Here is a 16,038-nt window from a genome sequence, read left to right as displayed (position 1 = left end):
TTAGTGCAGTATGAATTATACATGGACTAATAGAAAAAGTTTTTTAATGTTTGTAATGACAACAACAAAAAGCATTCTCTGCGTATGAGCAAAGGACATTTAAAGCCCTAACATAAAGTCTTTGTAAATACAGTAACTACCTAGGCTTCGGGATTTATTGTTGCCTCGTGTACATTGGAGACCAGTTTATCTTATGGCAGTTACTATAAGTTTCATATTGGTCTACGTGGAAAGCAAAAAGCTTGCTTGTTGCCCTAAGCCAAAGCTCTTTTACATAGATGGAGAAAGAAAAATGAATGATAGCTTGGAAGATATGTTTGATCGGACAACACATGAAGAATATGAATCCTGTTTGGCAGATAGCTTTCCCCAGGCAGCAGCTGAAGAAGAGGAATTGTCGACTACCACAAAGAAACCAAACAGTAAGGCTATTTTCTTTCTAATTATGGCTTCTCAATTATACTAAGTTCAGTAAATTAAGTCACCAAGCTTGATGAGGTAGGTAGGTAGGTATGTATGTATGTATGTATGTGTGTATGTATGTATGTATGTATGAGGTATGTATTAACAATTAAAATTAACAATTAAATTAACAATTAAAATTTCATATTTCTTTTTTTTTAATGTTTATTTATTTTTTGAGAGAGAGAGAGAAAGAACACAAGCAGGGGAGGGGCAGAGAGAGAGGGAGACACAGAATCTGAAGCAGGCTCCAGGTTCTGAGCTGTTAACACAGAGCCCGATGTGGGGCTCAAACCACGAGATCATGACCTAAGCTGAAGTTGGACGCTTAACTGATTGAGCCATCCAGGTGGCCCTAAAATTTCCTATTTCTTGTATAAGTTTCTTTTAGATAGTTTTCTTTTGAGATAGTTGCAGACCAATAAAAGTGTTAGAAAAAATACTTCAGAGGATTCCCTGTACCTCTCATTAAGTTTCCCCTTATGTTAACATATGACCATAAAGTATTCATCAAAACTAAGAAATTGATTGAATACTATGAATTTCTTTATATAACTTACGCATAATGTTTGTAAAAGTTTTGAAAAGGTTCTTTATTAAGTAATAAGTTAATCATTGTAATAGAGTGGGAGGAGAAAGTTTTGCAGAAAATTCAGACTAACTTTGTTTGAATGCTTTACCTTCCCAGACAAAATAATGTAGCTACATGTATCAGTGTCTTTTTAGAATTCTTTTTTTTTTTAATGTTTATTTATTTTTGAGAGAGAGAGAGACAGAGCATAAGTGGGGGAGGGGCAGAGAGGGGGGGGGAAGGAGGGAGAGGGAGGGAAACACAATCTGAAGCAGACTCCAGGCTCTGAGCTGTCAGCACAGAGCCTGATGCAGGGCTCAAACTCACAGACCACGAGATCATGACCTGAGCCGAAGTCAGATGCTTAACTGACTGAGCCACCCAGGTGCCCCTTAAAACTCTTCTTATTGGGGCGCCTGGGTGGCGCAGTCGGTTAAGCATCCAACTTCAGCCAGGTCACGATCTCGCGGTCCGTGAGTTCGAGCCCCGCGTCAGGCTCCGGGCTGATGGCTCGGAGCCTGGAGCCTGTTTCCGATTCTGTGTCTCCCTCTCTCTCTGCCCCTCCCCCGTTCATGCTCTGTCTCTCTCTGTCCCAAAAATAAATAAAAACGTTGGAAAAAAAAAAAAACTCTTCTTATTAGGGATGCCTGGGTGGTTTAGTCGGTTGAGTATCTGATTCCTGAATTCAGCTCAGGTCATGATTTCAGGTCATGAGATAGAGCCCCGCGTTGGGCTCCATGCTAATAAGCATTGCCCCTGCTTAAGATTCTCTCTCCCTCTGCCCCTGCCCCATTCATGCTCTCGCTCTCTCTCTTAAAAAAAAAAAATTAAAGAAATTCTTTTCATCAGAAACAGTAGTTTATAATGTAGGATAGTAATCAAAAGAAGAATAAGTGAAACTCTTAAGCAGATAATCTGAATTGAAAGTTAAAATTCTTGCTAAATGTCTCATTTTCTTGTTGTAAGTAAAAAAGAACTTTTAGTCTAGTGCAAAGGTTATAAATGAGAACACCTTCTGCTATGTAGTCTGTCTTGATGATGTTTTCTTTGTGGTTCCATCAGTTTTAAAAAAATACAGCCTAGGGGCGCCTGGGTGGCTCAGTCCCTTAAGCATCCCTTTGGCTCAGGTCATGATCTCATGGTTCATGTGAGTTTGAGCCCTGCATCAGGCTCTCTGCTGTCAGCTCAGAGTCCACTTCAGATCCTCTGTACAGGCACCACCACCAACCCCCGTCTCATTCAGTCTCTCAAAAATAAGCAAACATTTTAGAAAAAAGAAGAAAAAAAGAAGCATTTCAAGCTCTGACCTCTGGGGTTCGCAACCTTAAAAGGTCTTTCTTTCACAGATTGAAAGTTCATTTGTTTTACAAAACACAAAGTGACCGCCACAGGATCACTTGAAATGAGAGGAATCAGAATCTTTGGATCACTGCAGAATGCCCCACAGGAAGGAAGCCCATAGCATCTCTGTATCATAAAGAATTCAGAGTTGACAAAACTCTATTTATTTTAAATGTAAATTGGATTGCATTATCTTCTCACTTTTAAAAACTTTCACTGAGGGGCACCTGGGTGGCGCAGTCGGTTAAGCGTCCGACTTCAGCCAGGTCACGATCTCGCGGTCCGTGAGTTCGAGCCCCGCGTCAGGCTCTGGGCTGATGGCTCAGAGCCTGGAGCCTGTTTCCGATTCTGTGTCTCCCTCTCTCTCTGCCCCTCCCCCGTTCATGCTCTCTCTCTGTCCCAAAAATGAATAAAAACGTTGAAAAAAAAATTTTTTTTAAATAAATAAATATAATAAAAACCTTCACTGAAAGGATATTTGGATGTCCAGTAAGCACATGTAAATGTCCTCAACATTATTGGACATGAGGGACTGAGATACCACTGCACATCCACTGAAACGGTTTTAAAGTCTGATAATATCCAGCATTAGCAGAGGTGAAGAACAATTGGAACCCTCATACTTTGCTGGGGGTGGGTATAAAATTGTACTGTGCAAAAGAGTTCAGCAAGAGGGGGTGCCTGGGTGGCGCAGTCGGTTAAGCGTCTGACTTCAGCCAGGTCACGATCTCGCGGTCTGTGAGTTCGAGCCCCGCGTCGGGCTCTGGGCTGATGGCTCAGAGCCTGGAGCCTGTTTCCGATTCTGTGTCTCCCTCTCTCTCTGCCCCTCCCCCGTTCATGCTCTGTCTCTCTCTGTCCCAAAAATAAATAAACGTTGAAAAAAAAAATTAAAAAAAAAAAAAAGTTCAGCAAGATTTTTTTTAACAGCTTTATTGAGGTTTGTCAGTTTCTTATAAAGTTATGTATACACTCACCCTATGACCCAGCAATTCCACTGCCAGGTATATAGACAAGAAAAATGAAAACACATTCACAAAAGATTGTGTTCAGGGGCGCCTGGGTGGCGCAGTCGGTTAAGCGTCCGACTTCAGCCAGGTCACGATCTCACGGTCCGTGAGTTCGAGCCCCGCGTCAGGCTCTGGGCTGATGGCTCAGAGCCTGTTTCTGATTCTGTGTCTCCCTCTCTCTCTGCCCCTCCCCCGTTCATGCTCTGTCTCTCTCTGTCCCAAAAATAAAAAATAAACGCTCAAAAAAAAACAAAACAAAACACAAAAGATTGTGTTCAGAAATGTTCATAGTAGTGCTATTTGTAGTAGCTCGAAACTGGAGGCAACCCAGATGTCCATCAACAGATGATTATGAATTGTGGTAAACTCATATAATGGAATACTATCTATCAACAAAAAGGAGGGTCCTAGACTCAACAATGAATTGCCCAAACCTGTTGAGCTAAAAAAGTCCAAAAGATGGACATGAATACATACTATGTAATTCCATTAATACAGAGTTCTAAAACAGTTATAACTAAGCTGTGGTGGTAGAAATCATCCCTCCATAGTGGGGGAGGAGAAACATCAGAGAACATTCTTGTGCTTGAGAAGCAAAGGAATAGGAGGAAACTTCCAGGGGGGATGGAAGTTCTATGTACGCCTTGATTTAGGTGGTAGTTGCACTGGGGTGTATGTTTGTCAGAATTAATCCTAGTATACTTAAAATCAGTGTGTTGCCTGTAATAAAGTAGATTCTTTTCAAAAGTCTTCAGTGCACTCTATTGCATTCACAACAAAATTCAAACTCCTTTTGGCCTCCAGGGCCCATCATGATCTGGTACTTGCCCACCTCTTCAATCTCATCTTTCCTAACACTTACCTTTCTTTGCTAAATCTCAACCACACTGGCCTTTTATTAGTTCTTATAACATCCCATACTTTTTCCCATCTCAAGACCTTTACCTAGAATATTCTCCACTCCTGCTTCTTGTGGCTGACTTCTTTTTATTCATCAGTTACTACTTTCCATGTCCTTCCTCAGGTAAGCCTTAACTGTCTACTTAATGTCTGTTTCCCGCACTGTGGTATAAACTCCATGAGGACAAGAGACCTGGTTTCTCTTGTTGGACATTGCATGTCCAGAACTTAGAACAATGCTTGGTAAATTTGGACTATTTGAATAGACCATAGCAGTTTGGCTGTTTGGGTCCAGACAACTTGGGATTCAGGTCCATGAACTTTAGTTCTTATCTCCATTTTCTGATAAAATTCTTTAACCTCTGTCTCCTACTTAATCTACCTCAAAGACACATTATAAAAATCAGGACTAGGGCGTCTGATTGGCTCAGTTGGTGGAACATGCAGCTTTTGATCTCAGGGTCATGAGTTTGAGCCCCGTGTTGGGCAAAGAGCTTATTTAAAAAAAAAAAAAAATCAGCAGCACTAATAAGTGAAACATATGAAAAGCTGCCTTGTTATTGTGTTTGGCACCAAATGAAAATGAGCATCAAAGTAGTTCTTTTGAAGTCTAAAATACTTTTATATACAATCTACATGTGTGTACAGGTACTTGTATATATAGTTTTTAAGTCTAAAATAGTTTTATAGGTGCGAGTGTTTATCTGTAGTAACTCTGAGGTAAACAAGATAGTCAGCACCTCATCATTATGCAGATGAAAAAGAAACAAAAAATTAGTTACAGAAATTTAAACAAATTGCCCAGGAGCCTAGAGAAGGAAATTCAATTAGAATGGAAGTTTTGATATAGGTTATTTTTGTTCCAAAAAAGCTGTTTCTCAGTTCTGCATTCAGTTTGTGTTATAATTAAATGCTTGATTCTTTCCTTTTATGTGTGTTTGTTTACAGCTCATGTTGATAAGCAAGATAAAGTCAAACAGAAAGCATTTGTGGAGCCATATTTTAAAGATGATGAAAGGTAAGTTGGTCCTGATTAATACCAGCAATGTGACGGGAAGTACAACAGTACTATCTTGGTCAGCGTACCTCTGAACTGTTAAGTTCTTACTTTGGTTAAAATAGAGCGCATTTTATTCATTTTATGGTCATAAAAAAGAAGGACTTAAGCATAAAAATGACAAATACTACAAATAAAGAAATTCATATCACTATTTTTTTGACAAATGGTAATAGTTATTTTCTCTCTTTTTTATAACAAATATTTTAATTCTTATTTTGTTTTATTGTGGACTTTATTTGAACTCCAGGAATTTGTTAAATTATATGACTATTATTTAGTATAGGACTTTAGGTGACAGGCCTTAGGTTGTGCTTGAAAATTATTTCATGGGGATTTTTAAACCATAAAAGAAAAACTAAGCATCTTGATTTTGAACCATAATGCTACTTTGTGACTTTCATTCAAAGATGGCAAATTCTGTAATTTTTAATCATGTACCATTCATTCTAGAAGTGAATTTAGGCATAATAATTCAATTCAAAAGAATTTTTATGCCTTTTTTTCTTCAAGTTATGATGTTGGAAGATTGAATCCCTCAATAAGCAAAGTATATTTTATACTTTCATTTTTTAATGGTGTTTTTTAATGTTTATTTATTTATTTTGAGAGCAAGAGCAAGCACAAGCAGGGGAGGAGCAGAGAGAGAAGGAGAGAGAGAATCCCAGGCAGGATCTGCGCTGCCAGCGCATAACCCAACATGGGGCTTGAACTCCTGAACCGTGAGACTATGACCGAGCCAAAATCAAGAGCTGGATGCTCAACCGACTGAGCCACCCAGGCACCCCATACTTTTTTTCTTAAGTTTTTTTTTTTTGTTTTTTTTTTTTTGTGAGTAATCTCTATACCTAATATGGGGCTCGATCAAACTCATGACCCCAAGATCAAGAGTTGCATGCTCCTCTGACTGAGCCAGCCAGGCGCCCCTGTATTTTGATTTCTGTTGAGAATTTTAGAGATCTGACAGGCTAAGATAAGTTTTTATTGATACCTGTAAGACTCTAACAGATAAGAGCTGTCGTTTTATTGCTAAATGCTGAATTCTTTTCCTTTATTTACCAGTTCTCCAAAGAAATAGTACCCTAGCATCCCAAACATGACTAGGGAGTTTTTATTTGTGGTGTCATTATGAACTCATGGATTTAAATATTTCATGTGTTTCAGTCTCTTGCACTTATTTATACTCAGATTGAATTGCCACATCTTGGCCCCAGTCTCTTTGAATGAGCACTACCCCAGTCTTTCCTAGCTTGCTTGCTTCTGGTATGATATATCATGTTCTAGGCTCTCTTCCTAGAGAACCCTGGAATCTGCCATTTTTTCAGGAGCCCTGGTTTCTTTTAGTGAAAAACAAATTTAGTCTAACCACTAGTGTTGCTCATTGCTACAGTTAGTCATTGTAGATCTTTTAGGTGGTGGACAGAATTAGGAATAAGGTTTTTGTTTCATTTTGTTTTTTTAAGATAACTATACTTTTTCACACCAATAGCTCCATTTCAGGTTCAGAACTACAGGATTTTTATGTAATCTCTTCTTACATCTGTATCTACTTTCCCTTTCCTGAAAATTTCGCTTTTCAGTGCTACCAACATAATTTCTTCTTTAACTTTATTCTTTAATATTTAGAGCAGTCTCAGAATAATATAAATAATCATCGATAATATGATTTATGAAAATGGCTTAACATGTCTTTGTGGGTTTTTTTGTTCTTAAGCTGTATCGTGTTATCTGCCATCTTTTCATACAATATAAATTCTAAAAATGAAAAAAAAATGTCTATTATAAATGTCCAGTCACCATATTTTAAAGCCATTTGGAATAATTATTTTTTGTGTAGGTGTACCACCAACTCATTGTCTAGGTTTGTTTTATTTTGCTTTTGAATTTTTTAGGAATTATTTTTCTTTTTATTTTTAATTCTTTTTTTAAGTTATGTAAACTGTGTATGCAGTATCAGACAAGGTATATTCAGATAAGTCTAGCTTCTAACATTGTCCCCTTTACCTGTTAGCTCCCTATCCCATTTGTTAAAAATTATGGTTTTCAATCCATTTTAAAAAATAAAAGTAAATATCTATACAGAAATATATTATCATTCTCTTTCCCCCTAGACAAATGGTAGAATGCTATATATACTTTTCTCTATTCTGCTTTTGCTTTTTTCATTTAAGTATGTATCCTAGAAATCACTGATAATAGCATATAGTGGGGGCACCTGGGTGGCTCAGTCGGTTAAGCGCCCAACTTCGGCTCAGGTCATGATCTCATGGTTCTTGAATTCAAGCCCCACATCAGGCTCTGTGCTGACATCTCGGAACCTGGAGCCTGCTTCGGATTCTGTGTCTCCCTCCCTCTGCCCCTTCCCGCTGATGCTCTGTCTCTCAAAAATAAAACATTAAAATGAATAAATAGAAATAGCATATAGTGATATTCTTCATTTCTTTTTTTAGTTACTTTTTTTAGTATAATGGTACTATATTGATGGTACCATAGTTGATTCCTTAGTAATGGGTATTTGGGGTGTTTACAGTTATGCTAACAGAATGCTGCATTGAATAACATTGTACATTCTCTTTTCATAATTTTGTGTGTCTTTGGGATAGACTCCTTGAAGTAGGATTGCAAAGGAAGAACTGTCATTTCAAATAAATATGAGTAGTTTTATTTATGCTGAAACCATTAGATAACTGGAAATGCAGGAGGTGGGTGTGATGCATGGGTAGGGTGAAAGTCTCAGAGTCAGCATTGTTTCTTTCCCCACAGACAATACTAGCAAACCCTGGGAAGATGGGTTGTGTTGCATGAGGGACAAGAAGCTTAGTAATCTTTTAGGTGATGCTTTAAGGTCTGCTACAGATGCCAGTCTACTAGTAGATTCCCTGCAACATTATAACACACTATAGAAGCAGAATAGACAATACTCAGAGGAGAGGATCTGATATGGCCAGAAAGTACTCTACATAAGCTTTTAAAATTCCATAAGCTGTTTGAAAGAAAGCAATTTTTATCTGTCCTTTTCATTTACAGATTGCTCTAAGGTTGAGAGTTCTTGGGTTTAAGGACCCAAAGGACCGATAACCTCATACTTTGACATAGAGGGATTAAAGCTTTCTTTTGACGGAAAGTGCTTGCCAAGTAGAGGGGCTTAGGATCAAAATACCTCAAAGTGGGTATGTTACCAACAAGTCATTTTAGAAATTAGTTTTTGTGAGTCAAACTGTTTAAGCTCACCGGGGATGCCTTTAATATAAACAAATACATGTACCATCACTTGAGGCATCATTTACCTATTTTAGAAGTTTGGACTTTTCTATATTGGGCTTTAAAACTTAAAGCAGGATACAAGTATATTAAAAAGTTCTGTGCTAAAAAAAAATGTGCTTTTTCTTCCCAGAGCACTCCATACCTCATTAATACCTCAGTGGCTTTGACCTTTCCTAGGTTTCCAGTAGTTCTCAATAGGATCTGATCCATTTAAGGACAAGGGCAAATAATTGTTCCTAACATTTTGAAGAATCCAGGGTGAATGTAGGCAGCAAAATAAATTTTTGGAGAAAATGACAGATGACATGTAAACAGATGAATCTTTTTTTTGAGGGGAGTAGGTTAGCCCAGAAATACAGGTTCTTTAAGAAAACTGAGTTAACAGAGTTAGTTATTCTTTTTTGGTTGTGTTATAGAATACCAGTTCCTGACTTTAATAATACAATATTCCTTTTTAAATTAGGTTATTTTATGTATTATTTTCAGCCAATCAGACAAATTTTCAGGCAAAAATAGGAAGTAATAGTTCTATATTTTCAGTTAGAGAACAATATACATAAAAATACCTGACAAGTAGTAGGCACCTAATAAGTATTTAATGAAGAATGCATGAAAAAATCATTTTCTAACATACTGAATAAACATTTCAAATAAAATGAGTGAATGTTTTGGGATTATTTCTCGTCTGGGCCTTCACCTTTGTTAATTAAAAATCTAAACCAAAGATCTTTGTGGTAACAAATGGATTAATTTTTAAATTTAATTCATTTTTCTCCCAGAGAGACTAGCTTACAAAATTTTCCTCATATTGAGGTAGTTCGGAAAAAAGAAGAGAGAAGAAAATTGCTTGGACACACATGTAAGGAATGCGAAATTGTAAGTACTAATGTAAAGACTGTCTGGCGGGGTTTTTTTTTTTTCTTTACTATGGCTTTAAGATTATAAATGCATGATTTAAAAATCATAGATAAAAATCTAGAAACCTAGTTTGAGCCAGGAATAGCAGGATAAATAATTAAAGAGCATACTCGTTGTGACCTGAAAGATACAAATAGATGAAAATGAAAGCCCTCAACATCTCTAAAGTTTTCATCAAGTGAATCTGGAGCCTAAGCCCTAGTTCTTTTTACCAGCTTAAGACATCTGTGCCATTTTTCTTTCCTGTGTTTATCTGTATTTGTTTTAATTTTTTCTCCTGGTGTTATGTTACAGCAAAGGCTCTTACATATAAACTATTTGGGGATATTTCTGATATTTTATTTAAAAAAAATTTTTTTTACATTTATTTATATTTGAGAAACAGAGCACTAGTGGGGGAGGGGCAGAGAGAGAGAGGGAGACACAGAATCCGAAGCAGGCTCCAGCTGTCAGCACAGATCCCGACGCAGGACTCAAACTCACGAACCGTGAGATCATGACCTGAGCCAAACTCAGACGCCCAACTGACTGAGCCACTCAGGCGCCCCTTGGTATTTTAGCAGGAAACTTTAACGTTTATTACTTACCCCAGCACTCTCAGGAAATGAGATATATTCATGTTTTTTTCTCAATAAGTGGTATGGCCATAAGCTCTTAACTTTTTCCCCAAATATTCCTTCTTAAACAAATTGTGATGAACAGGCTCTATTTCATCCTTATAGCACAAGTATGTTTTCCTCTTATACATTGTCTGTCTTGGACTATTGAAGTAGGTGGTACTAATCCTCCTGTCACCAGATATCTCTCAGGCAGGTTCTGTGTTTTCTTGAAACATGCTTCTTTAATTTCTTCCCTTGCTATCTGTTAGGTATTAGATGCCTGCCTCTAGCGATTTAGTTCCCCCTTTAAATTTTCTTTTTAACAGCTGTGGGCTAGAAAATTTGATAACCAAGCAGATTAAAGTTATATATGGGTAGCTTGTAGTGCAGGTAAGCATTTGGTGAGAAATAGGCTCTAACTACCAGTGGGAGTGTAAATTGAGATCGCTATTTTGGAAGGCAGTTTGGCAATGCAAGCAAAATCTATATCATGGGTTTTCATAACACAAATGAACATATCATGATTTCTTAACTAAAGAACATGGTCTGTAGTATGCAAATCCCCAATTTTTAGTTATAACCACGACTCTTACACTACCAGTTAGAAAAAAAGCTCTTGTGTTAGAAACACTTAATTTGCTTTCCTTCTTTCAGGAATCATTGCTTGTGCTGTTATTCAGTCTCTAAAAACTATTGTCTCATACATTTAATTCCAATTTTTTTCTTGTTTAAGACAGGAGATAAGTCTGTTCCCTGTTACTCTCTCATGACCAGGAGTCAAATTACCAGTCCTGTGTATTTAAATACTATCTATATGCATACGGTTCCTAAATGTGTCCCAGTGTGTCTTCCACCTGTGGAATATGTAATACACATGTGGAGGTATTATAATCATGTCAAGTTTCAGCCTGCCGAAAGCAAACCGTTTCCACCTCTGATTCCCAAACCTCACTTGAGTCTCTTGTATGTCCATTCTTCTAGCTGCTTAAACCAAAGCTCTTATAGTTACCCTCTGTTCTTTTCTTGCATTTCTCAGGAACAGATCTATCAGCAAATCCTATCAATTCTACCTTCAAAGTGTATTCCATTTCCACCCACTTACTGTCACCACCGCTAACCCCATGGACGAAGGCACCATTTCATCTCGCCTGGACTATTGAAATAACTTCTAAGTGCTTTTTCCTTGTGTTGTTTTGTTTTAACTAGTCAACAGTTTTTAGAAAGCAGTGTTAGATTCACAGCAAACTTGAGCAGAAAGTACAGAGAATTCCCATATACTTCTGTCCCCATTTTTCTTTTTTATTCTTGTCTCTTCACAATGTTTCTTTCTTTTAAAGCAAGGTATTTTTGAGATGTTAATGATTTTATTGCCCCCAGTGGGGAAATTGCCTGGGATTAAAGGTCTTTTTTTATGTCAGCACTAAGTGCTTCAGTTCCTGGCCTGTGTGCCAGAGGGGAGAGAGAATCAGGAATGTAGGGTGTCGGGGCAGGACAGGGCTGGGCCTGAGAGCATCAGCACAGGGTGGCTTGGATAGGACAGGCATCTCCTTAATTTCTGTCTTCCCAGTGTACTTTTAACACAACATTGAATGGTCTTTTTTTTTCCCCCTAGTGATCTTTTTAGAATAAAAATTAAAACTTGTCATTTCTCTACCTGAAATGCTTAAATGTTTTCCCACCTCACAAAGAACTAGATAAGATCCAGCATTCTTATCAAGGACAGCAAACTCTGGCACCCCACTTCCTCTCTGATTTTGGTCACCACCCTCCCAGTTGCTTGCTGTGTTATAGCTACACCAGCCTACTGGTGCTTTTGTGTATGTTTGTAATTTGGTGGCAGTGTTTCTATAAATTGATTGATAACCGTGATTCTCTGAGGTCATCCCACCCCAGTGTCCAAGCTCAGGTAACAAAGGCTTGTCAGGGAGAAAGATGAAAAAGGTAGTCCCCAAAATAGTTGTTTCAGAAGTACTCAGAAGCCTTTAATTTGTGTAAAAGAAAAATGTATTTACAATCTTTACTTCAGTCTTAAGTTCTAGTCCTGAGTCTGCCACTTTCAACAGATGATATCACCAGTAGAATTACCAATTTGGTTTTCAGTTTCTCAAATACAAAGTGGGATTGGCTGGATTGTGTGATCCTGTTGTGTGTTCTATTACACTTTACACTACTGCTTTGTTTTTGAAAGACCTGTACATTTTTTACATACAAGTTTTAACCTTGTTTTCATGCAGTTCAAGTTGTTTGGGTTGCAGTTGCAAGAAATAATTATGTCTTTGATCCTAATTGAAAAATATAGTTTAAGCGGGGAAGTCCTGAAGACTGCAGCATTCATAGCTGAACTTGTATTTGTAAAAACCTAAATAAGAAAATTACTTCAAAACATACATGTTATATCCAAATAACAACTGAGAAAAGTGCCAAAGTGCAGTTTTATTGCTGGCCTAACAAAGTTGATGTTGCACCATATAGATCGGCTACGCCATGAAGCACACTGTAAAGTTAAGCTGGCGGGTTTTGTTTTTGGTTTTGTATTATAAGACTTTATTGATGAAAAAAGCATCATATTGGTTCACATTGTGATACAAGCTCCAAGCTCCTTTTCTCATTTGTGAAGCGAACATTTCACAGACCAGCATTAGTGCTATTAGTATTAATTACTAATACTGTCTTCAGTGAGTGTTGTTCCCTAGCATGCTGAATACTTCGACAGCTTTCTTAGCTTCTAGTTTATAATCAATAAGCATAATAGTCCATGTATTATTTCTAAGTGAAAAACTTACCAGTTTTTATTATCAGTATTATGCAGATATTCCAGCAGAAGAAAGAGAAAAGAAGCTGGCTTCCTGCTCAAGACACCGATTCCGCTACATTCCACCCAACACACCAGAGAATTTCTGGGAAGTTGGTTTTCCTTCCACTCAGACATGTATGGAAAGAGGTGAGAATACAGGTTATAATATTTTGGAATTAGTTTTTTTGAAATAGTGTATATACCCAAGTCTAAACATTAGACTTTTTTCCCATGGTTTTCTTTACCTTCTGCTCAGGGGCTAGTTCTGTAACATAAAAACAAATTCCTAAGATAAAAGGCTTAACTTTAACTTAACTTTAACTCTGAGTAATGCCACTGGAATCAGAGATTGTGTATAATCACTTTAATATAGTTGTATATTCTTTATCCTGGTTTATCATTCAAATTTCAGAAAGTAAATTTCTCTTTTATCCTATCATCAAAATGACTTTTAATAAAATAATAACATTATAAAAGTTGCCAGCAAGGTATCGTTAAAAAGAGAATCTTGGGGCGCCTGGGTGGCTCAGTCGGTTAAGCGTCCGACTTTAGCTCAGGTCACAATATCGCGCTCCATGAGTTCAAGCCCCGTGTTGGGCTCTGTGCTGATAGCTTGGAGCCTGGAGACACAGATTCTGTGTCTCCCTCTCTCTATCATTCCCCTACTCGTGCTCTGTCTCCCAAAACTGAATAAACATTAAAAAAAATTTTTTTTTAAATCAGGCAACTTGAATTGTCCCAAGTTATTTTTAAAAATTACCTATAAGAAAAGAGAATCTTTTTAAAGTGACTAGTCTGAATTTTAGATTTTAAAACCTCACTTATCCAGAATGCTGGGTCTTTATAAACCACATCTGAGTGAAAAGGACCTTTGTTTGGAAGCTGTTGGAACTAATTCCTTCAAGTGTAGCATTTACATTTAATATGATTTGAGAATGTATACAGCTTTGAAGCCCCAGATATTTAGTGGTAAGATAGTTTTTCCATAAGATGCCAAGTCTCCTGTAGCTATTACCATATTTTCACTTTCCCCATTAACAAGCCAAGTTAAGTTCCTTTTGACGGATGCCACTGCCTGGTCTTCACATAGAATTAAACAATCTGTATAGAGCCTGTTATTGTGTGCCTACCATGGCCTAAGGGGGTATAGCAGAGCGCATACCGCATGACTCAAGACACTAGGAGAATTAGGTAGTTCAAGAGTACTGGGGCACAGGCACATCATCTAAAGAAGTAGCTGCTGCAGAAAGTCTTTTTGATAAGCACCTGGAATTATCATAATAGCAGACTGTTCTTTATGATTGTTTAGCTATTTGTTCCCATTTGCAACCTGTAGGAGGCAGACTAGGAAAGTACTTAAGAACTCTGGTTCTGGGGGTTAGACCAATCTTGGGCAAGGTCTCAGCTCTTCCCCGTCTCATAGCCTTGTGAACTTGAGCAAGTTCTTTAACTTCCTTGGGTCTCCATTACCTCATCTGTGAAGTAGGTATAGTGGAAGCTACTTCAAAGGGATGTGAGCATTAGCTGAGGTAATGTATACAATACGTTTGATAAATGTTTGCGGTTATTGTTAGTATCAATGAGGAGACTGATGCTGAGTAGTGAAATCATGCATTAACATCACACAGCTAATAATCACAGGCTCATGTAAACTTAGAAGGCATTAAATAAGACAGTTTTAGTGAGTACATGCTGAAAGAGAAGCATGGTGCAAATACTGTCTTCTAAATTTGTCATTTGTTTTTAAGGTTACATTAAGGAAGATCTTGATCCTTGTCCTCGTCCCAAAAGACGGCAGCCTTACAATGCAATGTTTTCTCCAAAAGGCAAGGAGCAGAAGACATAGATGTTGAAGCAAAAACAGGATGGAGGACAATGTTTCTTTTTAGTTATTTATAGTCAAAGTTGGGATTAAACATTGATTTTTTTTTTTTTGATCTTCTGTAAACTGACTTATAAATCGTTTTTCTATTGAAAGTGTTTTTAAATGGCATTTGCCCACCACACAAACAACTATTTAAAATGTGGATACGCTTATGTTATATTTTCTTGCTTTTGCATCTTTAAAACAATAAGGTGTTTTCATTTTGCACTCTAACTTAAGAGTTATTTACTTTATTTGGTAATACCTAATTACAGTTTTGAAAATATGATAGTTGTAGTCTCTGATTTGTTGCCTTTTAGGTCTTTTCACTCAACCTTCCCTTGATACTTACATTCAACAGTGGCTTTGTGCTAATCATTACAAATTTTCCTTCCCTTCATCAGTTGCTCCTCTGTAGGTCATTCCAGTATCTGACATTTAAGTCTTTAAAAAAAAAAAAAAGCTAAATTTTAGTAGTCCTTTTAACTTTCCAGCTTCTTTCTTTTTTTGACTTAAAAATGAGCTCCTACTCCATAGTGAATTCTTTTAGAGACTCAACCACAAATATCAACCTTTTTTCCTTTTTCATATATTATAAATTAACACAGTCCTCTGATCTGATCATCCTATTCCAGGTCTTCACAGTCTCTTCATCATACTTTTCTAAAGTTTTCAAGCTGAATGTGTCAAGTTCTCTGCGCATGTGTTCTAGTTCAGTTGTATTTTTTTCTCTGGGTTGACTAATATTATTAACTTCCAATTTGGCAATAAAACAGATCTCTCGATTCAGCAAATTTCTGTTCCTCTAGGACCTAGTGTCTGAGTCATCAAAATGACAGGCCACATCTGTGTCATCCACTGTTACTGGTGGCATTTTATCAGTGTCTTTTTTGAGTGTCTCTCTAATCCATATCTTGACAGTATTGCTCAAGCAGGAGTACATGAGACGCGGAATGGAATGCCTCAATAAAATCTAACTGTGTAGATAAAACTCAGAGTTCCTAAAAATCTCTGCTTAATCTCATCTTCTTCATGTGTCAAGGTTCTCATGTGAACAAGTGACATCAATTTGTGTTCTCAGAGAGAGGATCACCAAAGAAATCACATATACTGAGTACCTACTATACGTCAGACCCCTTATGTGCATGGTTTGGCTCTGAATGTGATGTGAATTTTTTTACAACCCTGTCCTAGCTTCTATTCAGCACTTGTCTTCCCTTCCCAAATGGTTTATCCTATGTTTGATTTTTGTTCTCTGCTG

The 16,038-nt window shown here is 37.3% G+C and overlaps 1 protein-coding gene across 4 annotated transcripts in view; it reads left to right on the top strand.

Moving 5' to 3' along the window:
- RBBP8 (RB binding protein 8, endonuclease) overlaps window positions 1-15,768 on the top strand; it is a 119,544-nt gene extending 103,776 nt beyond the window's left edge. For 3 of the 4 annotated variants that reach the window (XM_040479239.1, XM_040479238.1, XM_040479240.1), the window contains 5 exons: window positions 279-422; window positions 5,230-5,299; window positions 9,382-9,478; window positions 12,919-13,060; window positions 14,662-15,768. In XM_040479239.1, coding sequence (XP_040335173.1) covers window positions 279-422; window positions 5,230-5,299; window positions 9,382-9,478; window positions 12,919-13,060; window positions 14,662-14,759 — 551 coding nt within the window. In that variant the 3' untranslated portion in view covers window positions 14,760-15,768. The remainder of the gene's footprint in view (window positions 1-278; window positions 423-5,229; window positions 5,300-9,381; window positions 9,479-12,918; window positions 13,061-14,661) is intronic. The other variant, XM_040479237.1, reaches the window with a different exon arrangement.
- The last annotated feature ends 270 nt before the right edge of the window (window positions 15,769-16,038 follow it).

The sequence above is a fragment of the Herpailurus yagouaroundi genome, unplaced genomic scaffold, assembly GCF_014898765.1.
Source record: "Herpailurus yagouaroundi ecotype Mexico unplaced genomic scaffold, PumYag 142, whole genome shotgun sequence".
Taxonomy (NCBI): Eukaryota; Metazoa; Chordata; class Mammalia; order Carnivora; family Felidae; genus Herpailurus; species Herpailurus yagouaroundi.
This window is presented reverse-complemented; position numbering and strand designations above follow the sequence as displayed.